General features: G+C 38.0%; 1 protein-coding gene across 1 annotated transcript; it reads right to left on the bottom strand.

The window, feature by feature from the left end:
- Positions 1 to 230: 230 nt before the first annotated feature.
- Positions 231 to 26662, bottom strand: LOC109454337 (uncharacterized). The gene is made up of 4 exons (XM_074338685.1): positions 26528 to 26662; positions 11796 to 11922; positions 11533 to 11593; positions 231 to 2388 (listed from the first exon to the last, which is right to left on the bottom strand). The coding sequence occupies exons 1-4, from the start codon at positions 26528 to 26530 to the stop codon at positions 939 to 941; spliced, it is 1641 nt and encodes a 546-aa protein (XP_074194786.1). The 5' UTR covers positions 26531 to 26662; the 3' UTR covers positions 231 to 938.
- Positions 26663 to 26896: the final 234 nt, after the last annotated feature.

Genomic DNA, 26896 nt, shown 5'->3' with positions numbered 1-26896 from the left:
ACAAATAAAACATCATAAAAAATTAAACCTCATTGTATATTAGAAATTCATTTGAATTCACCCAGGAATCCAACAGGCTTCAAAATGTAAAAAGACATAATAGATTTAATAAAAAATTGCTACCTATTAATGTTATGTACTATTATTGAAAGACAACTCACTGTATTATCTCACCCAATATTAATTTCTGAAAGCAATTTCAGTTGACCCTTGAACAACACAAGATTGAACTGCATGGGTGCACTTACACTTGGATTAAAGTCCATGTATAACTATTGGGAACCTGTATAGGCAGAGGATGTGCTTTAAGTTACACATGGCGTTTTGACTACACGGGCAGTCAGGTCTCTAACCCCTGAGTTTTTCAAGTGTTTACTGTTGTAGAAATCCAGTTTCCAATGATACACTTGAAGAGACTTCATAAATATAATTTAACATTTTAATAACAACTCTTTAATGTTGAAAGTTTTCTGAAACATTAAACATGAGTTAATTTCTCTCATGCCTCCTTATGTTATTTACATTTTTGCTTTTCAGTGGGAGATTTACATGTAAGGATGTGGCCCAATGGAAGTCTTTCTGACAGTATTTACATTCAAGAGGTTTGGTCCAGTGTGCCTTCCTAGAAGGAACAGGGATGACTGAAGGTTTCCCCACATTCTTCATATTTATATTGTTTCTTTTCAGTGTGCACTCAATCTATGATTTTCATAAGGTTGTGTTATAAGTGAAGGCTTTTCCACATTCCTTACATTCATAGGGTTTTTCTCCAGTGTGAGTTTGTTCCTGTCTTTGTAAGGAACTCTACTCTGCATAGACTTTACCACATTGTTTACATTCATATAATTTCTCTCCAGTTCGATATCTTTTGTGTCTTTGACACACAAACTAAGGCAAAGGAATGCTTTCCCATATTCCTTATACTGATAAGGTGTATTTCAAGCATGCATTTTCATGTGTCTTTGAAGGGATTTGTGAGAAATGTAGGCTTTAGCACAATGTCTACATTCATAGGGTTTTTCTCCTGTGTGAGTCCTTATATGTATTTGCAAGGAACTGTAAGATCTGAAGGCTTTTCCACACTCCTTACATTCACAGGGTTTCTCTGCAATGTGAGTTCTTTCATGTATTCGAAGATTACTGGGGTACCTGAAGGCTTTACCACATTTTCCACATTCATAGAGTTTCTCTCCAGTGTGAGAGGTATCATGTATTTGTAAGAATTTGTAAAATCTGAAGGCTTTTCCACATTTCTTACATTCATAGGGTTTGTCTCTAGTGTGAGAATTTTCATGTGTTTGTAAGTAACTGGAAGATCTGAAAGCTTTTCCACATTTCTTACATTTATAGGGTTTCTCTCCTGTATGAATCTTTTCATGTGTTTTTAAATAGCGGGAAGATCTAAAGGTTTTTCCACATTCCTTACATTTACAGGGTTCCTCTCCCGTGTGAACCTTTTCATGTGCTTTTAAGTAACGGGAAGATCTGAAGGCTTTTCCACATATACATTCATAGGGTTTCTCTGTATTGTGAATTTTTTCATGATTTCTAAGATAACTGGGATCGCTGAATGCTTTGCTACATTTTTTACATTCATAGGGTCTCTCTCCAGTGTGAGATCTTTCATGTGTTTGTAAAGACCTGTAATATCTGAATGTTTTCCCACATTGCTTACATTCATAGGGTTTCTCTCCTGTATGAGTCATTTTGTGTGGTTGTAAGGAACTGTAAGATCTAAAAGCCTTTCCACACTCCTTACATTCATAGGGTTTTTCTTCAGTGTGAGTTCTCTCATGTGTTCGAAGATTACTGAGATACCTGAATGCTTTACTACATTTTTTACATTCATGTAGTTTTTGTTCAGTGTGACATCTTTCATGTCTCTGAAAACTTCGATAATTCCTAAGGGCTTTTCCACAGTGTTTACACTGATAGGGCTTCTTTCCAGTGTGTGTGCTCTCACATATTTGAAGAGAAGTTGAGGTACTGAAGGTTTTTCCACACACCTTACATTCATAAGGACCATGTACCATATGTGTTATCATGTGTTTTCCAAGGGTTTTGAGGCACATGAAAGCTTTTCCACATTCCTCACAGTTATAAGTTTTCTCTCCATTGTGAGTTCTTTCATGTTTTTCAAAACACTGAAGATAGCTGAAGGCTCTCCCACATACGTTACATTGATAGGGCTTCTCTCTGTATTTCTGATACTCAGAGGGCTTGTGTCTATTATAGGATGAATGATGCCTAAAGGCTTTTCCACACACACTGTATTCCCATGGTTTTAGAAGAGTTTTCTTCTTCAGATTGAGATTTGGAATAAGGCTGAAGTTTTCTCCACATTGACTATCCTTTTCCTCTTTACAGGGTCTTTCTGCCATAAGACTTCTGTGAAAAACAAGAAGCACATTATTAAGGATTTCTTTATTAGTGATTTTATGTTTATTAGAATATTTGAACTATACTTTTTATGATTTATAGCAAAAGTGTAGATTTTTCTGCCTTAACTATGTGGTTTGAAATTGAATACACTAAAAGCTCTGTAAGATAACTTCAGCCTTGCTATTACCAAAACAGTAATAGTCAGAGGCTGGTCCAATATGGCAGGGTAGGTGTATGCTGAGTTCACCTCTTCGCAACATATCAAATGTACACCTATATTTAGAGCACTTCCTCCTGAGACAACTGTGAACCCATCGAAGAGCATCTGAACAACAAGCAATAGAGAGAGACCATATAGGAAAGGTTAGGGAACCACAAGAGCTCTTTGGGAACTGAGGAAACCACCTAGGATCAGAGCAACCACTGAGCGCCACTGTTTACATTTCTCCTGCACGTGGATAGTGAAAAAGCGCTCCATCCAGGTTTTCTGGTCTACCTGCAGGATGTTGTAGTCAATCCCCAACCACCCCACCTGGATCTGGGTGCAGCAGAAACAGGAGGGTGTCATAGTGTGCATACAAGGGGTCCCTCCACCTAGAGATTGATCTAGAGGCTGCAGGGGGCTGCTGCTTAGCACATTCCTTTTGCTGCATGTGCACACAGGACTCTCCCACCTGGAAAGAGTGCACAGCTGGGTAAACACTGTGGTACCACCTGCAGGGCTAATCTCTCCAGAGAAAGTGTGAAGACACAGGGGCGCTACTATATGCTCACATGGGGCTGCCCCTCCTTAAGAGAGTGTAGAGCTAGCAAAATGCTGTGGCACACACATGCTGGACTGTTCCCTCCAGGAACTGCAGAGATAGTGGGACACAGTTACACGTACACGTGGGGCTGCCCTGCCTGAAGAAAGTGCAGAGCTAGCAAAACTTTGTGGTATCCACTGCTAGGCTGCCCCTTGTGGTGTGAGTGGGGTGCTGCTGTGCACGCGCAGGGCTGCCCTGCATGGAGAGGGTGCAGAACTAGCAAGTGTGGTTGTACGCATATGCAAGGCTGCCCAACTCAGAGAAAAAGCAGAGCGTCTGGCACACACATAGAGGCCCCACCCAGACCCTGCTCTGATGACATACAGTAAAAGCAACAAGGCAGGCACACAGAAATGTGGAATGAGCACAAAGAGCTGCACCACCCAGAGAGGGAACAGAACTAGCAAAGTGCAGTTGTGCAGACATGGCAGGCCTGCACCACCCGGGAAGGGGGCTGTGCTGGTGGGATGTTGTGACACAAGTACACAAAGCAACTCCGCCCACACCCTGCTCTCATGGTAGACAGTTAAAGCAACAGGGTATGCCAAAAGCACTCTCAGAAGCCCCATCTACACCAGGCAGCACCATCTGGATTAGAAGGGCAATGAAGCACATACACACAGAGCTGCTGCACCTGGAACTCACTCCTTCAGGCCAGGCAACACATGAGGCAGTGCACAGACCAGCCCCAACTACAATCAGCAGGCAAAAACTATTCAATACACTGTCTACAACAGAGATCACTTTTTCAAGGCTGGGAGAAACAACAATTCCATCTAATTCATTGGAACAAACACAGAAAGTCAAACAGAAAGTCTTTTGTAGAGACAAAAGAATACTCGTATGCCCCAAATGAAGGAACAAGAAAAAACTCCCGAGAACAAAGCGGAGCTTTTATCTGAAATGGAGATAAGTAATTTGCCCAATAAAAATTTCAAAGAAACGGTCACAAGGATGTTCAACAAACTTGAGAATAGAATGGAGGAACTCAGAGAGCACTTCAACAAAGAACGAGAAAATGTAATAAAGAACAAATCAGAGATGTAGAATACAATAACTGAAATGAAGAGTACGTTAAAAGGAATCAACAGATTAGTTAATACAGAAAACAGATTAGAGACCTATAAGACAAAATGGTGGAAATTACCCAATGAGAACAGGACAATGAAAAAAGAATTTTAAAAAATGCAGATAATATATGCGATCTCTGGAATAACATCAAGGCCCTACCATTTCATCATCTTCCAGAAGGAGATGAGACAGAGAAAGGGGAAGAAAGAATATTTGAAGAAATAACAGCTGAAAAATTTTCTAATCTGGGGAAGGAAACAGACATCGAGGTTCAGGAAGCAGAGTTCCAAACATGAAGCCAGAGAGACCCAGACCAAGACATACTGTAATTAAAATGCAAAAGTTAAGGATAAAGAGACCATCTTAAAGACAGCAAGAATGAAAGAACAAGTCACATAGTCACATACAAGGGAACCCATAAGGCTATCAGATGATTTCTCAGAAGCAATTTTACAGGCCAGAAGGGAGTGGCAGGAAGTATTTAAAAGGCTGAAAGAAAGAAATCTACAACCTAGAATACTATATCCAGCAATGCTATCATTCAGAATTGAAGGAGAGACAAAAGAGTTTCTCAGACAAGGAAAAACTAAAGCAGTTCACAACCACTAAACCAGCCTTGCAAGAAATGTTAAAGTATCTTCTTTATGCAGAAAGGTCATAACCAGAAAGAAAAAAATACAGGACAGGAAAAAGTATCTCACTGGCAAAAGCAAATGTGTAATAATCACAGTGAATCAACAATCTAAAAAGCTAATATAAAGCTTAAAATAAAATAGTAGCAAAATTAACTATAACTACAACAATCAGGAGATACACAAAAAGATAAAACTACATCAAAAACAAAGAGTGGAGGGTGGAGTAAAAATGTGCTTTTAGACTGCAATTGAACTTAAATGATTATCTGCTTAAAACAGATCTATAGATGGATATACATGAAGCTCATGGCAACCATAAAACAAAAACATAAAAAATACACAAAAAATGAAGAGAAAGGCATCCAATCAAAACACTGAAGAAAATCAACAAATCAAAAAGAGATAAAAAGAAGGAACAGAGAACAAAAACAGCCAAAAAACAATCAACAAAATGCCAATAAGCACATACCCATCAATAATTATTTTAAATGTAAATGGACTGCATGCTCCAATCAAAAGATATAGAGTGGCAGAATGGATTAAAAACCACAACTATCTATGTACGACTATGTAGTTTTATCTTTTGTGTATCTCCTGATTATTTGTGATAGTTATAGTTAATTTTGCTACTGTTTTATTTTAACCTCCATATTAGCTTTTTAGATAGTCGATTCACTGTGATTCATGCTTTAGATTGACACACATACACAGAGTGAAACTGAAGGGATGGAAAAAGATACTCCATGCAAATGAAACAAAAAGAAAGCTGGTGTAGCAGACTCATATCAGACAAAATAGATTTTAAGACTTTAAAAAGGGACAAAGAAGGACATTACATAATTTTAAAGGGGTCAATCCAAGAAGAGGATATAATAATTGTAAATATCTACACACCCAACATAGGAGCACCCAAGTATATAAAGCAAATATTAATGGACATAAAGGCAGAAAATAACAGTAATACTATAATAGTTGGGGACTTTAATATTCCACTTACCTCAATGGATAGATCATCCAGACAGAAAATTAATAAGGAAATAATGACCTTAAATGCTACCTGAGACATGTTTGACTTAATAAACATTTATAGAGCATTTCATCCAGAAACTGCAGGTTATACATTTTTTTCAAGTGCACATGGAATGTTTCCCAGGATACAGCACACACTAGGCCACAAAACAAGCCTCAATAAATTCAAGATTAAAATTATATCAAGCACATTTTCTGACCACAATTATATGAATCCAGAAATCAACTACAAGAAGAAAACTGGAAAAAACTGCAAAAATACTTGGAGATTAAATAACCTGCTTCTAAACAAGCAATGGATCAAAGAGGAAACAAAAAATTACTTTGAGACAAAGGAAAATGAAAATACATTTTTACAAAGTTTATGGAATACAGCAAAAGCAGTTTTAAGAGGAAAGTTTATAGCTATAGTCTTCCTCAAGAAGCAAAAAAATCCAACAATCTAAATTTATACCTGAAGGAATTAGTAAATGGGGAACAAACAAAACCAAAAGTAGAAGGAAATAATAAATATCAGAGCAGAAATAAATGAAATAGAAAAGCAATACAAAAGTTCAGTGAAACTAAGAGCTGGTTCTCTAAAAGGATAAATAAAATTGACAGACCTCTAGCAAGACTCCTCAAGCAAAAGATAACAAAAATAAAATCAGAAATAACAGATTATAACCAACACCAAAGAAATACAAAGGATCATTAAAGAATATTATAAAAAATTATATGCCAACAAATTGGACAATCTAGAAGAAATGGATAAATTTCTAGAAACATACAACCTTCTAAGACTAAACCAGGAAGAACCAGAGAACCTGAGCAAATCAATTACTAGCAATGAAATTGAAGCAGTAATAAAAAAAAACTCACAGCAAACGAAAAGCTCAGAACCAGAAGGCTTCATAAGTGAATTCTACGAAACATTTAAAGACGAATTAGGAACTATCCTTCTCAAACTATTCCAAAAAATTGCAGACAAAGGAGTGCTTCCAAACTTATTCTACAAGGACACTAGTATCCTGATACCAAAAGCAGACAAAGATACTATAAAAAAAGAGAATTAAAGGCCAATATCCCTGATGAACATAGATGCCAAAGGTCCCAACAAATTCAACAGTACATTCAAATGACTATACACACTATCAAGTGGGAGTTTTCCCTGGGATGCAAGGGTGGTTCAACATCCACAAGAAAAATTATATCAAGATTCATCATATCAACAAAACCAAGGGAAAAAAAATCATGATTATCTTAATATATGGAGAAAAAGCACATGACAAAATTCAACATCCATTTATGATAAGAACTCTCAACAAAGTGGGCATAGAAGGAACTTATCTCGATTTGAAAAAGGCTATATGTGCTATTTACAATAGCCAAAACTTGGAAACAACTGAAATGCCCATCGGTAGACGACTGGATTAAGAAACTGTGGTACATTTATATAATGGAGTATTACTCGGCTATAAAGAAGAATGAAATTTTACCATTTGCAACAATATGGATGGACCTAGAGACCATTATGCTAAGTGAAATAAGTCAGTCTGAGAAAGACAAATGCCATATGATTTCACTTATATGTGGGATCTAAAGGACTGAATAAATGAGCAAAGTAAACAGAAATAGTCTCAGAGATATAGAGAAAAAACTTACGGTTGCTAGAAGGGAGGGGGGTGGGAATGAGGATAAAGGGGAAGGGATTAGAGAGCATAAACTGGTAACTACAATATTGCCACGGGGATATGAAAGACAGTTTTGGGAATATAATCAATAATGTTATAAAGATTTTGTAGGGTGTCAGATGGGCACATGTCTTATTAGGAAGACCAATTCATGGACGGTGTAGATGCTTGACCACTGCACTGTACACCTAAAGCTGAAGTTGAATAATATTGTATGTCAGCTATAATTTAATATATATATAGTCATGGGATATAGAGTACAGCATAGGGAATAGAGTCAATGGAATTGTAGTAGATATATACAATGTCAGAGGGGCAATAGATTGGGGGAAGGGGGTATCACTTTGTGAGGGGTGAAATGTCTCACTACTGCATTGTTTTGTACACCTGAAACTAAAAAAATAAAATAAAATGAAGTAAAAAAGAAAAAGACGATACAAGACAAGCCTATAGCTAAATCATACTTGATGGGGAAAAGCCGAAAGCTTTTCCTCTAACGAACAAGACAAGAATGCCCATTTTCACCACTGTTCCTCAATATAGTATTGGAAAGTCCTAGACGCAATAATCAGACAAGAAAAATAAAAGGCATCCAAATTGGAAAGGAGGCAAAACTGCCACTGCTTGCAGATGACATAATACTGCATATAAAAAACCCTAAAGAATCAACCAAATGACTAATAGAATATAAGAATTCAATAGAGAATCACTCTGAGGGAGTGCAGTGGAAGGGAACCTTTCCTGTGCTCTGAGTATGGACCAGCACTAAAACCTTCCCAGACAGCCGGGTCCAGAGGAATTATTATCTGCAGTTAGGTTATATACCAAGTGCAAGGCCCCATGCTGGCCAATGGCAGAGGGGGGTCTCAAACCCAGGGCTGTTTTAGAAAAATTACAGATACATATGCATATACATACATAGATATATGAATATATAGATTTTCTTTTTAGCACCCAGGATTAATTATATTTTGACATTGTCCCCTTTCCATTTAGACTACCCAAAACTGTGGCTGGCATTTGCTTCACTCCAGTTCTTCCACATGCCCCAATAAATAACATCTTCCCATCCCCGCCTTCACCTACCTCCCTCTTTACCTGTCCTACGTTCTTGGTTGCCTGGTAGCACTTAGGGCCACAGTATGACTGTTTTGGGGGCCCTGCTTCATATGGCCCCTACCCCATCATTTGGTTCTGAGGTGACAGTTTCTTCTACTTGGATGTGCCTCCAGAATGCCCCACCTTCCACCCCACTACCACCACCAGGCTGGGCTCTGGCCAGTCTTTCAGTGCACTGCCAGGACCTGGGAGGACCTGGGCCCTCCCATCTGCTCTGCAGAAAGGCAGAACCTCAGAGGTGCATGAATAATAGTTACCTTCTCCCTAACCTGCCCGCTCTCCACCCAGGGGAACTATTAGCCACGTTCACAGGCATCCACACAGGCTAGAACCAGTCCCAGACCAAGGATGATGGCCAAAGGCCCAGGCCATGGATGCTGGCTGTGGGGGACCACAGACCAAAAGTACAGGCTGAATGACTCCTTGGGTGAATATTGGCATGAAGGTGATGGTCATTTTGGGGGAGGCAAAAATGAAGTGCTTGCACTCACAGCTCCATATATTACAAAATTCTTCTCCCATCCCTCCCTTTCTCCTCTATTTGCACTTCTTGCCAAATAACTCAGTACAGATGAGAAGTTTAATTTATTTAAGGGAAACCTAAATGCTATCTGGGTGCCAAAAGTCATACAATAAGTTGAATTAAATAAATAATGTTTTTAAAAAAGAATGGAGTAGAATAGCAGGATACAAACTATACAGAAATCTCTCACATTTCTGCACATTAACGATGAAAAATCAGAAGGAGAAATTAAGAAAACAATCAAATTTACAGTTACATAAAGAAAAGAAAAGAAAATACCTAGGAATAAATTTAACCAACGAGGTAAAAGACTTGTACTTGGAAAATCAAAAGACATTTAAGAAAAAAACTGAAGAGCACACAAATAAATGGAAGGATATACACTGTGCTCCTGGAAGGATTCGTACTATTAAAATGACCATAAAACCCAAAGCAATTGACAGATTTAATACAATCCCTATCAAAATACCAATGAAATTCTTCTCAGAACTACAGCAAATAATCCTACAATATATAAATGGATACACAAAAAAGCACAAATAGCCAAAGCAATCTTGAGAAGGAAGAATAGAGTGGGAGTTATCACTGTTTCTGACTTAAAACTGTACTACAAGGCAGGATGGTACTGGCATAAAAATAGACACGTAGATCAATGGAACAGAATAGAGAGCCCAGAAATAATCCCTCACTTATGTGGTCAACTAATCTATGACAAAGGAGGCAAGAATATACAACAGATTAACAACAGTGTCTTTGACAAATGGTGCTGGGAAAACTGGACAGATACACGCAATAAAATGAAACTGGATCACTCTCTTACACCATGTATAAAACTAAACTCAAAATTGATTAAAGACTTAAATTTATGGCCTGAAACTATAAAACTCCTAGGAGAAAAAAGAGGTAGTAAACTTTTTGACATCAGTCTGAGTAGTATCTTTGTGGATACATCCCCTCGAGTAAGGGAAACAAAAGTAAAAATATACAAATAGGACTTCTGCAAACTAAAAAGCTTTTGCACAGTGAAGGAAACCATCAATAAAACTAACAAAAAAACCCAACACACTGAATGGGAGAATATATTTGTAAATGATATATCCAATAAGGGGTTGATGTCCAAAACATATAAGGAACTCATACAACTCAACAAAAAATAAACTATTAATATGTGTTAAAAAAAAATGGGCTGAGGGCATGAATATACATTTCTCCTAACAAGACACAGAAATGGCCAACAGACATATGAAAAGATATTTAAAAATCACTAATCATCAGGGAAATGCAAATCAAAACCACAATGAGATATCACCCATACCTGTCAGAATGACTATTTCCAAAAAGTCAATAAATAACGTGTTGATGAGGATGTGAAGAAAAGGGAATCCTTGTGCACTGTTGGTGGGATTGCAAATTGTTGCAGCCACTATAGAAAATAGTATGGAAATTTCTCAAAAAACTAAAAACAGATCTACCATATGACCCACTAATTCTACTTCTGGGTATTTATTCAAAGAAAATGAAAATACTAATTAGAAAAGATATATACACCCCATGTTCACTGTAGCATTATTTATAATAGCCAAGATATGGAAGCAACCTAGATGTTCATAGAAAAATGAATGGATAAAGAAGATGTGGTATATATTTATAATGGAATATTACTTAGCCATCAAAAAGAATAAACCTTGCCATTTACAACAACATGGATGGGCCTAGAGGGTATTATTGTAAGTGAAATAAGTCAAACAGAGAAAGACACATACCATATTGTTTCACTTTAATGTGGAATCTATAAAAACAAAGAAAGAAACAAAACAAAAGCAGACTCATAGAAACAGAGAACAAAGGGATGGTTACCAGAGGGGAGGAGGTGAGGGAAAGGGGAAAAAAGGTGAAGGGGATTAGTCAATAATATTGTGATAGTTTTACATGGTGACGGATGATTACCAGAATTAGTGGGGTGATCATATAAGTTATAAAAATGTTGAATCACTATATTATACACCTGAAACTAATGTAACTAATATAATTAATATTGTATACCAACTATACTTAAAAAAAGAAAGAAAAACGGTAAAAAAGTGATATTTAGATATAGCATTTATGAATGCTGTTTCCTAGTGAACCATTTTACAACACTGAATATTTATGTCATATATAAGAAAGAAATTTGGTGAAAATTTTCTGAGAGGTAAGAAATTTGAAGCAAGAGTTGTTTTGGTTGCTTCTTTTTAAAATTTTGTAGCATCGCAAGTTTCTCACCTGAGAAACTGCTTTGTAGTGTTGTGACTCACCTTTGTTTTCTCCACTGGTTTTTGTACTGATCTTCAATGTCCTGAACTTCCCATTTTTCCCCTAAAATGCAGACCCAGAAAAATGATTCCAAAGTATCAGAAATGTTACAAAAATCATACATTCTAGTTCTATGATGAGCTGTGACCATGTCCAGTTTATTGACCAATGGCCTCCCTTCCCACATTACACGTTAGAACAATGTTGGTGGGTGAGAAATAATTGTCCACTAACTGACAAAATGCAGGTAACTTCTCATCCTTACCTACTGAGGCCAGGTTCCTGAAGGTTTCCTGCATCACATCTCTGTAGAGTTTCTTCTGTGAAGGATCCAGTAAGGCCCACTCCTCCAGGGTGAAGGTCACAGCCACATCCTCAAAGGCCACTGGGTCCTAAAACATCCCAATATATGTGTACAGTAGGATGTGAGAGGCTGACAGCACTGCGCATCTAGACTCCATTTATAGGACGGTCACGTATGATTCTGTCATCTCCAAACATTTACTTTATGACTTAATCATCAAAAATTTACTCTCTATCCACACTTACTTCCTTATAAATTTAACATCATCATAAATACGTGGAAGTTATCAACCTATTTTTACTGTGATTACATTTTTATTTTGAAATAACAGGGTTCAGACAACCTTGGAAATGACAGAAATGCTATATAAGTGAAACTCATATTATCATTTTAAAACCATCAATTCTTGTGAGTAAAATTCTTTCATCTCCTTCCTTATTCCCCACCATTTACAGCACTCCATAAAACAGAGAGTCACATCTGCATGAGGTTTCAATGAATAAAAATCTAGTAAAGAATGGGAAGCATTTTCTGCTATTCCCATCACCAAAAAAAACAGAGAGTGTGAGAAGCCTGTGGAAATCCAACTTTGAAGAAAGCCTAGCTGGCTTTACTGTCTTAAAGCCCTCCGGACCATTTGAAGTGCAGACATACCTCGTTTTATTGAGCTTCGTTTTATTGCACTTGGGAGATACTGCATTTTCATCATAATTGAGACAAGACCCTCCACCAGCAAGAAGACTATGACTCAATGAAAGCACAGATGATGGTTAGTATTTTTAGCAGTATTTTTAAAATTAAGGTATGTACACTAATGTGCTATAGCATGTTTAATAGATTGCAGTATGAATGTAACTTCTTTATACACTGGAAAACCAAAAAATTCATGTGCCTTTATTTATTGATTGATTATGTTCATTTTATTACAGTGGTCTAGAAACAAACTCGCAGTATCTCCGAGGTACGCCTGTAATCACATGCAGCTGGCTGAATACAAATATACTTGTGGGGAAGCACTGCTTTTACTTTGTGTAATATTTATCACAGACTCAGTTCTTTCTTTCTCTGTTTGTACAATTACATAGTCTAGAAAGTTATTTGGAAGCTGAGCTCAGATACAAGGAAGAAGGTATGACAACTTAGGTCCCAAGATCCTTCTAATTAGGTGTCTCAGGGCCACTTCCTGCCAACTTTTGGCACACATAGGCACACACACTGAGATAATAAGTGTGAAGTGCTCTTTCCAGCAGAACAATAACAGTCTGTCCTGAGCCCAGCTGACACTGAGGAACAGGTTAAAAGCTGCCGATTGCAAGAGAGTTCACTGACATCCACAACGGTTCAGTGGTAAATTTGCTCATGATTATAAAATACATACAGGTGTCAGCAGTGCATTCCTCCAACAGAACATAACATCTCCACTCCCCAGTCAGGAGGAAGTTTTCCTGACCAGGCCCCAGAGAGGCTGCCCTCCTTTCTTCTGTCATGTCCCAGCTCCCCGGTGGTGTAAAGGAGCATGAGAGCTCAGCCCCCGAGCATGGGAATCCCTCAGCTGATGACACCACACTTGGCCACTAGGGTATGAAGGTGTGATCAATAAATACGGTGAATGTTTAAATTTTTAAAAATGTATTACAGTAAAAGACACATTGTCATTAATCACCCTCAAAATACCCTCACTTTGAACACACTTGTACTATCATCCTTCCATTCTCTGAAGCAGTTCTGGAAGTCCTCTTTCATGAGTGTCTTTAGTAGTGCTGTCGTGGCTGCCTTGATGTCCTGATTGATTCAAAACGTTTACCTTTCATGGCCATTTTGACTTTGGGGAAGAGCCAAAAGTTGCACGATGCCAGATCGGGTGAATAAGGCGGATGAGGATACACCATAATGTTTTTATTTGACAGAAATTGCCATACCAGAAGCGATGTATGACTGGAGCCTTTCCACTGTGATCAAAACATATGGTGAATGTTGCTGCCCAGTGCTAACCAATGGAAAGGCAGGGATCTTCAATACGGGAAGTAGTACATCGAACCTTAGTAACAGTGTGTGACAAGTTTCAACTTGTTTGGTGCAGTGGCAGTATGAGCTACAATTTAGAGAAGGTGTGTTTTAAAGTTGCCATAAATCATCCTCCATCATGATAATGCTCTGTGGCACACATCGCTTCTGGTATATGGCAATTTATGTCAAATAAAAACATTACGGTGTATCCTCAACCACTTTATTCACTGGATCTGACACCGTGACACTTCTGGCTCTTCCCCAAAGTCAAAATGATTCAGGATATCAAGGCAGCCATGACAGTGCAACTAAAGGCACTCACAAAAGAGGGCTTCTAGAACTGCTTCAGAAAGTGGCAAGAACAATGGGATAAGTGTATTTGAAGCAAGGGAGAGTATTTTGAGGGGGATTAATGGCAACATGTCTTTTACTGTAATAAATTTTTTAAAATTTAAACATTCACTGTATTGTTTGATCACATATAAAAGGAGTTATTGATTCCATAACTGAGGTCTCTGGGGAGAGAAAGGTAGGCCTCTCAAGCAGGCATGAAATAGCCTGAGAGAGGAAGGGAAGGTGCACGGATTTGTTTTTATATTGAGGTTAGTGGATGGGCTAGGGTGAGAGTTCACACACAAGAGTGGGAGCTTGTGTATATTTAATCACTTTCTACCCGAAATGAGGGAACAGTAAGGCTTTCTTATCACCTTGTACAGATGTGTGGCACAAGAGGAAGGAAGAGGGATGGAGCTTAAAAGCTGTCGGCAGTCAATGATGGAAAAATGGAGTCAGAGACTTCTGGTGTCAGGTCTGGCATTTAAGTAACTTAGAAGCTGTCATCCCCGACACCTCACCAGGATAAGAGTGAAAAAAGTTGAAATGAACTTCTGTTCTTGGATCCATCAGAGCATTTAGGCCACAGGATAACCCAGTGTTTTCAAAATTGGCAAAGAGAAAATAAACACAGCATTGCGAAAAATGCCCCAAATACTCTGTTCCTAGTATGGTCTGTACTCAAAATAAATAAATAAATAAATAAAAATTTATTTCAGTAGTGTATTGGTAAGACAAAAAAGAACAAAAAAGACAGAACACAATATCCATGAATCCCGGGACAACCTGTTTTACACAGATCTAAATACACATAATGGGAATGCATACCTGAAGGAAAAGAAAAAAGAAGAATGAAATCAGTGAAGTAACAATCACTGAGATTTTCCTACAATTAATGATAGATGGCAAACTGTCAATCTATGAAGCTCACATAACGCTAAAAATGAAAAACAAAAAAGCCCACAACCAACTATCTCATATTCAAATTAGACGACAATCAGACAAAGAAAATATACTGAAAGAAGCCAGAGGGGAAAACACCTTACTTATCAAAACACAAAGATTACAATTAAATCAAATTTCTTTGTGAAATCATGCAAGGAAAAAAAAGTGAAGTGAAATATTTTTTAAAAGAAGAACCCAATCTCCTAGAATTCTGTGTTAAGCAAAACTATCCTTCAAAAATAAAAGATATTCAGAGACAAAAATTGAAGGAATTTGTCGTGAGTACACTTACTTTAAAAGAAATGATCAATAATTTATCATAATAAATCTAAATGATGAAGGTGGTAAATTAGAGAAAGAATAAATGAAGGTAAAATATCTTTTGTATTTCTTATCATAATTAATATAACAGGTGACAGTTTGTTTAAAATAACATCGATTTAAATTAAAAATAATAAAGAGGTCCATTCTCCAAGAAGACACAGCAATCCTTCATGTATATGTGCAAAACAACAGAGAAGCAAAATACATGAAGTACAACTGAGTGAATGCAAAAAGAAACAGATGAATCCACTACTATTGTTGTAGACTTCAACATCCCTTATGCTGAATTATAAATTCCACAGGCAGAAAATCACCAAGGACAGAGAGGAACCCAACAGCTCGATGTAACAACAGGACTGAATTGTAATCTATGAAATACTTCATGAAAAAAGTGCAGAATACACATTCCTCTCAAGTTTACATAGAACCTTCGCCATCTGGGACACAAAACACCCTTTAAAATTTTTGAAAGAACAGGAATCATAAAAAATATGCTCTCATAATATGATACACAGGCATTAATCTAGAAATCAGTAACAGATAGTTGGATAAACCCCAAATATGTGTACAGTCAACAACACACTCCTAAAGAAAACATGGAACCAAAACAGTCTCAAGAAAAATAAAAAAATATTTTTAATTTCATGAAATAAAAATACAACCTAGCAGACAAAAGTTGTGGGCTGCAGCAACAGCAATGCCCCATGGGTCACTGATGCCATTGAACAAATACACTAGAAAAAAAGAAAGACGTATAATCATTAATGTAAGTATACAATTATGAAATAACAAAAAGTGCTAATTAAGCAGAATTAAAGAAATAGTAAAAATTAGAAATGTAGGTAATTGGGAGAAATCAATGAAGAAAATTAAAACAATGAAAGCTAGTTATTGCACAAGATTAATAAAATAGATACACAACTGGTCAAAATAAGAAAAGTACGTGATAGACATTACAAGTAAAGCCATCATGGGTAAACTATGAGGTGTGAGAGGTGACCTCTGAAGCCTTATAGTGAAGGAGTATCTGAGGACACTATCAGGTGTGCCTATTACATGGCAACTGAAACTGTCTAGAGCCTTCTGTGGTAGGGGTGCCCATTCAAGGTCGGGCAGTGTACAAGTAACAGCATAAGTGGGCTCAAGTAAATTTGTAAACAAAGAATATGTTGCTCCCAAACACAAAAGAATCTACTACAGCTATTTCTTCATGGTGTCAGGAAGGTTGTGGTATTTTGTTTATTAAAACAATTTTGAAAAAAGGAACCAAGGCATCAGGGCCTCATGTTTCAGGCAATGGTCCGTCCACTTATTGTGAGCCACTTTTTCAATATATGTATGTCCTAAATGTCAAACAAATGTCCATATGGAGAACGTCATGAATGTCACATCATACCTGTTCTCTTGGAGCAAGGTAAAAGCAGCTCAGCCCCTGCCTGCAGAGACTGTAGGCGGTGGTAATGGTGCTGAGGTTCCCTGAGGGGAACCAGGTAAAGGTGTGTCATGTCCCTTCAGAGGTGAAGGCCAACTGCAGCTGAGAGGCTGTTGACATAGGCACTGAGCAGACCAGACTTGGCCAAATCTATGAGAGCAGAATGTGTGCTCTTTGCTGAGTGGATGGAGGCAGTAATTTCCATAATGCTGGGGACTGGGTGTAGGAATATTTTTGGTGTGACCACAGCCTCAAGGTTGTGGTAATCCAGTGTAAGGTGCATTCATTCCTTCCAAGTTTAAGAACAGGCCAAATCCAGCTTTTCAAAGGATAACTGGAGATCATCTCTCCTTCCTAAAAAGGTTTGTATAACAGTTTTCAATCCTTGAAGGCCGTTTAATTTACACCAGGCCACATTACATAATTTTATTAAGAAATGAAAACCATAATTCCAATTCTGTGAATCCAATTTGGAAGAGGCAAAAACTTGATTTAACTTAAATTTATGAATTACTGGTTCAGGGCATTCCTGCCACTAGGGATATTTTAGGACAATGGGTATTATGACCATTAGGTAAGGAAAGAGTTCTCATGGTTAAGGTGAAGTACACCAAACCACTTTGTCCTGTATATTATTTCAGTAATTCCCCTAAGAACATGGGGTACCTTGCTTCAACTTACTGTCATCCCAGGTATAAACGTAATTTAACCTAGCATTGAGTAACTGCATGATGGTTTATGAATTACTGTGTTACAGGAGGTGATAACATTAATTCAAAACATGTTTTGGAGGCTCAAAAGCCAAGGAGCTTTTTATCTTCTTTTGTTATGTAAATTCTATTAGAATATTTTGGATTTCCAATTAGGGCAATTGTGGGCCTTTTCACAATATTTCATTCCTCTTCTTCCCTCTCTTGTGTCCTTCCATTTTGCATTTTAGGTCCCCAGAAAAACTTCAGGGCAGTGAGTGTCCTTTCTACCTTGGTACTTATGAATTTATTCCTCCAGGGGCCTCAAATTAGTTCCATGAGAATTTGAGGTCTCCACCACAGAAATGGTCGCTATATAAATTTAAGGAACCAGGGTTTAAGTCTGGTTTGAACTATCCCTCTGCTGTGCCACAGTGAGGATATGAATGTTGTCCCCAATAACCGGATCTTTGTTGCAGTAAAGGCAGAGCCAGCAACAGCAGAGATATTTAGGGTCCTGGTGAGTTCTCTGGTATTAGGACAGTTATCTTATTAGCCTGTGTTCTACTGGTTGCCTTTCCCTTCTCTTCTCTTTATTTCTTCCCCTGAAATAACTGCTGTTCAAGGAGTGATCACATGATGGGGCACTTCATTACCAGAATATACTGTATTTTGCCATGTATAATGTGCACCCATGTTTTTGGCCCAACTTTCAGGGAAAAAAATCTTTTGCTGTAATTTTTTAATTCAAACTTTTATCTGTTTACATTTAGGTATTTGCTGTTTGTATTATAAAGGAATTTTAGCATTTATTTTTTAACATATTATGGTACAAGAAATTTTATGTAACAGATAATTACAAAACAAGAACAGACACAAGGTACAAGAAATTTTATGTACTGGTAACAAATCTATGATATTTATGATATAGCAGACCAAGAACTCTTTGTCATTGCAAGTTCATTGTAAGTTCAACAAAACTGATTATCATATTCCAGGGTATTATTTTGTATATGGATATCATTATTGATTTCTAGGGCTACACTTTTAACTCATAGGCATAAATAAAAGAATTAAAAACATTTATATAGTTACAGAATTAGTACTACCACCCTTGTATAATGCACATCTTTATTTTTCCCTCCCAAATTTGGGCAAAAAAATGCACATTATACGCAGCAAAATACGGCAACCTTCCTAATACACTGTTAAGACCCACTTAATACTCGCAGGACAACCCTGGCCTCCGTCATAGCTTCACTCTACAGATAGGTTCCAGCAGAGACATTGACCAACAACCACTTTAAAAAGTACCCCATTGTAATACTCTTGCTCCCAAAGGTAGAGCCACCCCCCTCACATATGGCGGTTAGCCCCAGCTAACACCTCAACTCTCCCAAGTGTCTCTAACCCAGGTAAACATGGCTGCCAAACTCCTCTCGCATCACAGTCCCTCCCAAGAGGCTCTAGATCTGGCACATGGCAGCCAGCTTTGACTAGCACCAGAGCCACTTACACATGACATCACAGACACACCCACAGGCATCCTCGGCCAGCACCGCAGCCCCTGAAAACCAGTTCCTGCTTTGTGAGACCAATGCCTGCACACCAGATCATCCATAGCAATCATGGCAGGTCTCTGTAGCCAGTCCTCCTGAGGGAAAACCACCACCAGACGTGTCTACAACAATCGTTATCCAAGCGCAACAGGCAGGCCCACACAACCTATACAGGAGACACCTCTTGGCGCACACTGGTTACCAGAAAGGATTGTGCCACAGGGCCTAACATTATACCTTCTAGGTAAGTCCACTCTTTCAAGACCAGAAGACTAGGTGATCTACCTAGTACATAGAAACAAACACATAGAGATAGGCAAAATGAGGAGACAAAGATATACGTTTCAAATGAGAGAACAGGATAAGAACTAAATGAAATGGAGATAAACAATCTACTAGATAAAGTTCAATGCAATGATTACAAAGATGCTCAACAAAATTGGAGAAGAATGGATGAACTCAGTGAGAACTTCAACAAAGAGATAGAAAATATAGAAAAAAAGTGATCAGAACTGAAGAATACAATAACTGAAATGAAAAATACACTAGAGGGAATAAACAGCAGATTAGATGATGCAGAAAAACAAATCAGCAACTTGGAAGACAAGATAGTGGAAATCAATCACCCAACTGGAACAAAAAAAGATAAAAGAATTTTTTATAAAATGAGAATAGTTTAAAGGATCTCTGGGACAACATGAAGTATATTTACATTCACATCATGGAGGTCTCAGTAGAAGAGAGAGAGAAAGGGACAGGGAAACTTTTTGAAGAAATAATGGCAGAAAACGTCCCTAAAATGGTAAAGGCCACAGACATCCAAGCCAGAAAGCACAAAGAGGCCCAAACTAGAGGAATCCAAAGAGACCCACACCAAGAGACATCATTATTGAATGCCAAATGTTAAAGATAAAAACAGAATCTTAAAAGGAGCAAGAGAGAAGCAGCTAGATACACACAGAGGAACATCCATATGACTACCAGCTGATCTTTCAGCAGAAACTTCACAGACCAGAATGGAATAGCATGATATAGTCAAAGTGATGAAAGGAAAAAAACTTAACAACTAAGAATAACTTTCCCAGCAAGGTTATCATTCAGAATTTTAAAAAATAGTTTCCCAAACAAAAAGTAAAAGTTTATCACCACCAAACTGACACTCAAAGAAATGTTAAAGGGACTTCTTTAAGACGAAAAAAAAAAAAAAGGCCAGAACTGAAAATAAAAGAAATATACAGGAAAGAAGAAAATCTCACTGGTAAAGACAAACATTTAGTAAAAGTAGATCAACTAATTATAAAGCTAGTATGATGGTTAAAAGACAAAAGCAGTGAAATCATGTATATGTAGAATAATTAAGGGACCCACATAACCAAATATGTAAAATATAACATCCAAAACATAAAATTAGGGGGGAATGAGTGAAAATGTAGTGCTTTTATTATAGAATGTGTTCGAACTTAACTGACCATCAACTTAAAATATATCACTATAAACATATGCCATTATATATGAACCTCATGGTAACCAAAACCCATAAACGTATGATACACAAAAACTAAAATGAATCCAACATAATACTAAAGAAAGTCACCAATGTACAAGAAAAGAGCAACATAAGAAGAAAGGAACAGAGAAAAACTACAAAAACAACCAGAAACAATTAATTAAATAGCAATAAGTACATGCCTGTTAACAATTACTTTAAATCTAACTGGACCAAATGCTCCAATCAAAAGACACAGGGTAGCTGAACGGACAAAAAAAAAAAAACCAAAACCAAAACAAAACAAAAAAGCCCCACCAAGACCCCATACATATGCTGCCTACAAAGACTTACTTCAGACCTAAAGACACACAGAGAATGAAACTGACCAGATAGAAAAAGATATTTCATACAAATGGAAATGAAAAGAAAACTAGTGTAGCAACATAAATTAAAAAAGACTTTAAAACACAATGTACCAAGAGCCAAAAAAGAACACTATACAATAATAAAGGGATTAATCTAACAAGAAAATATAACACTGGTAAACATGTATGCACCTAACATAGGAGCACCCACGTATATAAAGCTAATATTAACAGACATAAAGGGAGAGATTGAGAGTATTACAATAATAGTAGGTGATTTTACAAACCACTTACATAAATGGATACATCATACAGACAACACCAACAAGGAAACAATGGCCTTAAATTACCAAACATGGACACGTTAGAACAGATGAACTCAATACTTATCTGCAGAACATTACATCCAAAGACAGCAGAATACACATTCTTTTCAAGTGCACATGAAACATTCTCCAGAACAGATCACGTTAGAAAACACACACACACACACACATGCACACACACCTCTCAATAAATTTAAAAAGATGGAATTCATACCAAGCATCTTTGTGACCACAACAGTATGAAACTAGAAATCAATTACAAGTAGAAAACTGGAAAAACACAACATGTAAAGGCTAAACAATATGCTACTAAACAATCAATGAATTAACAAAGAAATCATAGAAAATATCAGTCTACTTCAAGAAACAAGAAAAATCTCAAATAAACAACCTAACCTTACACCTAAAGGAACTAGAGAAAGAACAAACAAAGCCCAAAGTTAGCAGAAAGATGCAAAGAATAAAGATCACAATGGAGATGAAAGAAACAGAGACAAAAAAAAAAATTAATGAAAGTAAGAGGTGGTTCTTTAAAAATATAAACAAAACTGATAAACACTTAGACACACTTATCAAGAAAAAAAATAAACAGGGCTCAAATAAAATCAGAAATGAAAAACAAGTTACAACTGACATCAAAGAAATACAAAGGATAGTAAGTGAATACTACAAACATAATACGCCAACAAACTGGACAACTTACAAAGGATGGATCAATTCCTAGAAACATATGATCTTCCAAGAGTAAATCAGGAAGAAGCAGAGAATTGGAACAGATTGATTACTAGTAATGAAATTAAATCAGGAATCAAAAACCTCTCAACAAACAAAAGCCCAGGACCAGTCAGATTCCCAGGTGAATTCTACCAAACACTTAAAGAAGAACAATACCTGTACTTCGCAAACTAGTCCAAAAAATGGAAGAGAAAGGAATGCTTCTAAACTCATTCTACCCAGCCAGCATTACCCTGATACCAAAACCAGACAAAGACACTACATAGCTAATTACAGATTAGTATCTCTGATGAACATAGATGCAAAGATGCTAAACAAAATCTCAGCACACTAAAGTCAACAACACAATAAAAGGATCATACACCATGATCAAGTGGAATTTATTCCACAGGTACAAGGATGGTCAGTATACTAAAATCAATCAGTGTGATTCACTGCCTTAACAAAACAAGGAATAAATATCTATGATCACCTCAACAGATGTGGAAAAAGCATTTGACAAAATCCATTAATGATAAAAACTCACAACAAAGTGGGAAGACAGGGAACAAATATCAACATGGAAAAGCTTATATATGTAACACCATATGCAACACCCACAGCTAACATCATAGTCAATGGTGAAAAACTAAGAGCTTTTCCATTAAGATCAGAAACAGGACAAAGGTGCCCACTCTCACCACTTCTATTCAACATAGTATTGGAAGTCCTAGCCACAGCAATCAGACAAGGGAAAGAAATAAAAGACATCCAAATTGGAAAGGAAGAAAATTGTTACTATTTACAGATGATATGATACGATATGAAGAAAACCCCAAAAATTCCACCAAAAAGCTATTAGAACATACAAATAAATTTAGAATACAAACTTAATATACAAAAATCTGTGGTGTTCCTATATACTAATAACAAACTCAGAAAAAGAAATTAAGAAAACTATCCTATTTACACTTGTATATAAGAAAAACCACAAAAACATAAGAACAAAGTTAACCAAGCAGGCAAAAGAACTGTACTCTGAGAAATATAAATCATTGATTAAAGAAACTGAAGATGACACAAATGGAAAGATATACTATGTTCATGGGTTAAAAGAAATAGCAAGTTTAAAGTGTCCATACCACCAAGAACAATCTACAGATTTGAGGCATCCCTATCAAAGTAACAATGGCATTTTTCATGAAACTAGAACAAATAATCCTAAAATTTATATAGAACCACAAAAGACCTCAAATAGTCATAGCAATTTTGAAGATTGGGCTGAAAAGACGTTCAACATCACTCATCATCCGGAAAATGCAAATCAAAACCACAATGAGATAGTACCTTACACCTGCTAGCATGGTTATTATGAAAAAAAGTCAACAAATAACAAGTGTTGGCAAGAATGTAGAGAAAAAGGAACCCCCGTTTGCTGTTGGTGGCATGGTAAATTGGTACAGCACCTATGGAAAACAGTATGGAGGTTCCTCAAAAAACTAAAAATAGAACTACCATACAACTCAGCAATTCTACTTCTCAGTATTTATCTGAACAAAAAGAAAACACAAATTCTAAAAGATACATGCACCCTTATGTTCACTGTAACGTTATTACAATAGGCAAGACAAGAAAACAACCTAGGAGTCCATGGATAGGTGGATAGGTGAATAAAGATGTGATAAGGTAAAGAGGAATAAGAGGGCCAAACTCCCAGTTATAAAATAAGTCACAAAGATGTAATGTACAGCACAAGAAAAAAGCCTATAATATTGTAGTAACTTTTTATGATGACAGATGGTTACTAGATTTATTGTGGTCATCACATAATAAAGTCTATAAATGTCACATCATTATGTTATACACCTGAAACTAATATAATATTGTGTGTTAACTATATTTTAATAAAAAATAAATTAAAACAAATTTAGGTGAGAGAGGGGAAAAAAGCCCGCTCTTTAAGGAGTAAATACCTGATGAACCCACCTCACAAGGTATAGTCATCCTAGTACACCAAGACCTACTCTAATATCAATAAGAACTCAGTTCCAGTCACACCTTCATTCTAAACACATAGAAAGGACCCACAACCACTGTAAGGAAGGCCCCATTCCCATATTCGTGCTCTCAAAGAAAAAGGAATTATCAAAATTACCCACTCAGAGTCCTCTGTATACAGACCCCAGGCTGGGTGGGTCCACGATACAGCGCAGGGCAGCACAGTTCACAGGAGGGCTCCCCAGCTCCCAGCAGCTCCCAGTGCAGGAGCCTCCAGGCTTCTCATCAGCCTGACAGGTAAGAAGCAGGAGGGGGAAAGGGAGGGGTGGGGCTTAAGGTGTCAGTAAACAAACATCAAACACTAGACCACTCACACAAAAACAAAGATGGGTAAGAAAAATAGGCATTTGCACTGGTTTGTTTTTATATAAAGAAAACTAATGGGGTGATCCAGAAATGATTAAAACTATTGTTTAGAGTACTGGTGTGGACCAGATATGCGGGCAGAGAGACTTCTTTTGTTTCCTATCTCAGGAATTTAATTACCCTTCCAATGCATTATTTATTTAAAACAAAGAAAGAATTTATTTATACCATATTTTTCTAAGCTTAATTATTATTTTAATTATTTCAAAACACTCATCTCACATCTTAAGTTTCTCTTGCTAAATGGAACCAAAATTCTATTTAGTTCCACAATTTTCTTGCCTTATCCAGAGTACCTCTTAATCAACTTACATATTAAAACCAAGTACTAATGGAAACTACATTCAAAGAGGTGCAATGGAGAAAGGAATCCAAAAAAAGAAAAAAAGAAAAAAAACATGATTACTGGAATCAAGACAAAGCAGCTTGCTTCCCTACAGTTCAGAAGGAAACCCACAGTCAGAAAATTGAACATAATTGTAACCTTGGGGTCTAGATACCCTCAGGAAACAGAACCCCTAAATTGGTTCAGTTCCTGGGGAAAGAGGGGAGGGACACCTGAGCAGCCCCAGGAATGGACGCTGGAATCTCCACACACACACCCCACCCTAATGTAAGCATGGAAGTGCTCCCTCCCCCAGATTTCCATTCTCAGTGGGGAAACTCACAGCCTGATGAAGGTTCTGACCCACATGAACTCCCCAATTCATAAACCCTTTTTCCAGGAGACAGAACACCTGATCTTCACAGCGTTTCTCAATGTACACAAATACACTCTGAACGCAAAACTCAACATAAAATCTAAAAATGTCTGGGGCTAAGGAACTGTACCCACAACCTCAGAAAGGGCACTGGCCCCCTTCCCACTCCACCCTACCCCCGAACTCCCTTGCATTGCATCCCCATTTCCAGGGCTGTAGCTTTTCTCATGAATCTACTGGAACAATTCTGCTCTGCAAGGCTAAGCCCTGGAATTGTATTTTAAAACACCCCAAGTAAAACAAACCTCAGAAACTTACTACACATGCTCAGGAAAAAAAAAAGTGAAAGACGAATTCTACAGAAATAGAATGTAATACTGCAACATTTTATTTTTTTCTGAATTCACCTCTTTCATGCCTGTTTAGAACTATTTTATATTGTCTTTCAAGCTCTACTGATTAAATACATTTTAACCCTATTGAAAAAAACGAGACATAAAAGTCAATAAATCCTTTCAAGGTGATATACCCAGGGAGGGGACGTGCTCACAGGACAAGACACCCAGGAAAGTTTTCAAAGAGGAGCCTCCACCCAAAGGACTTCCCACAGGACGTCTGTGCCCAGGGCAGGTCCTGGGGGAGAGAAAAGTGGATTTCATACAACGTATTCCAGGTGGTTATTCTCGGCTTTCCTCTCACGTAAACTATTCATAGACAAATATAAATCTTGAAAACAGCATTTCATTATTGTGTTAAAAAAAAAAAGATAAAATGTTGGTTCTGTTCGAAATGCACCTGGGCAGACAAATGGTTGATAATGATGCTGTGATTCAAAGACGGAAATTTGGCTATAGGAATACCTAGAGGTTCTGGAAATTTAGGGATTTATTGCCAGCCCTACATGGATATAGGCGGGGGAGGAGCAGGGGGAGTCGTAGATTTGAGACCCGGCCCCCAAAACATTTGGAAAATTCAGGAGAAAACAGGCGTCCCTCAGGGAGAAAGGCTAAATCACGGATCCCACATACCACACACCTCCTACGCACGAACCCCCAGTTACTGAATCACGACTGTCCCCTGATGACCCTCCCTGTGGTCACCGCACCATTTGGGGAGACGTGGAGCTGCGGCCGCAGAGCGGCCCAGAGAGGCTCCGGGGCCGAAGTCGCCGCGCGCAGTGACGGGACAGGACGCCCGGGGTCCCGGCTGCCGGCTCAGCCCCCACGCTGCGAGCCGGAGGGGACCGAGGTCCCACCGGAGCCCGCAGGGGACTCAGGTCCACAGACTCCGGAGTTGAGGCGGTGGAGGCGGATCCCACCACTGCCAGTTGTAGCCGTTTCCAACCAGCCCCTCGCCCCATCTCCGCACCCGTCCCGCTCACTCACCATTTCTAAGTTTCCCGGGTCTCCCCTAGTTCTGCCTACAACCCCCACAACCAGTGCAGATCACAGCGCCACACGGACTGGGGAAGAGCCACGAGGGACCGTGGATGGCATGCAACGACTGACCACCAGTGAGCGAGGCAGGAGCAGAATTCAGACTCACAGGCCTAATTGGTGCGTCGCCCCGCCCACCTGCCCCAGCGGCGCCGATTGGATGGAAATCCATGCAGGCCCCCTTCCTGCGGGATTGATACCCGGGCGGGAGGACCAGAGGCTGGGTTAAACTACATTCAACCTCTGGGACGCGCTCATCTCTTCCAGGCACTTTTGACTTTGAACAGAACTTTTTTCTAGCCTGGGGCAGACTGTAAT

Source organism: Rhinolophus sinicus, linkage group LG07 (assembly GCF_036562045.2).
Source record: "Rhinolophus sinicus isolate RSC01 linkage group LG07, ASM3656204v1, whole genome shotgun sequence".
In the NCBI taxonomy this organism is placed as follows: Eukaryota; Metazoa; Chordata; class Mammalia; order Chiroptera; family Rhinolophidae; genus Rhinolophus; species Rhinolophus sinicus.
This window is presented reverse-complemented; position numbering and strand designations above follow the sequence as displayed.

What these genes read in the sequence shown, in the direction of transcription:
- LOC109454337 (XM_074338685.1), bottom strand. An exon ending in CAGGAACCTGGCCTCAGTAG is followed by an intron (nt 11,594 to 11,795) that starts GTAAGGATGAGA and finishes TCTGCATTTTAG; the next exon opens with GGGAAAAATGGGAAGTTCAG. An exon ending in AACCAGTGGAGAAAACAAAG is followed by an intron (nt 2,389 to 11,532) that starts GTGAGTCACAAC and finishes TGTTTTTCACAG; the next exon opens with AAGTCTTATGGCAGAAAGAC.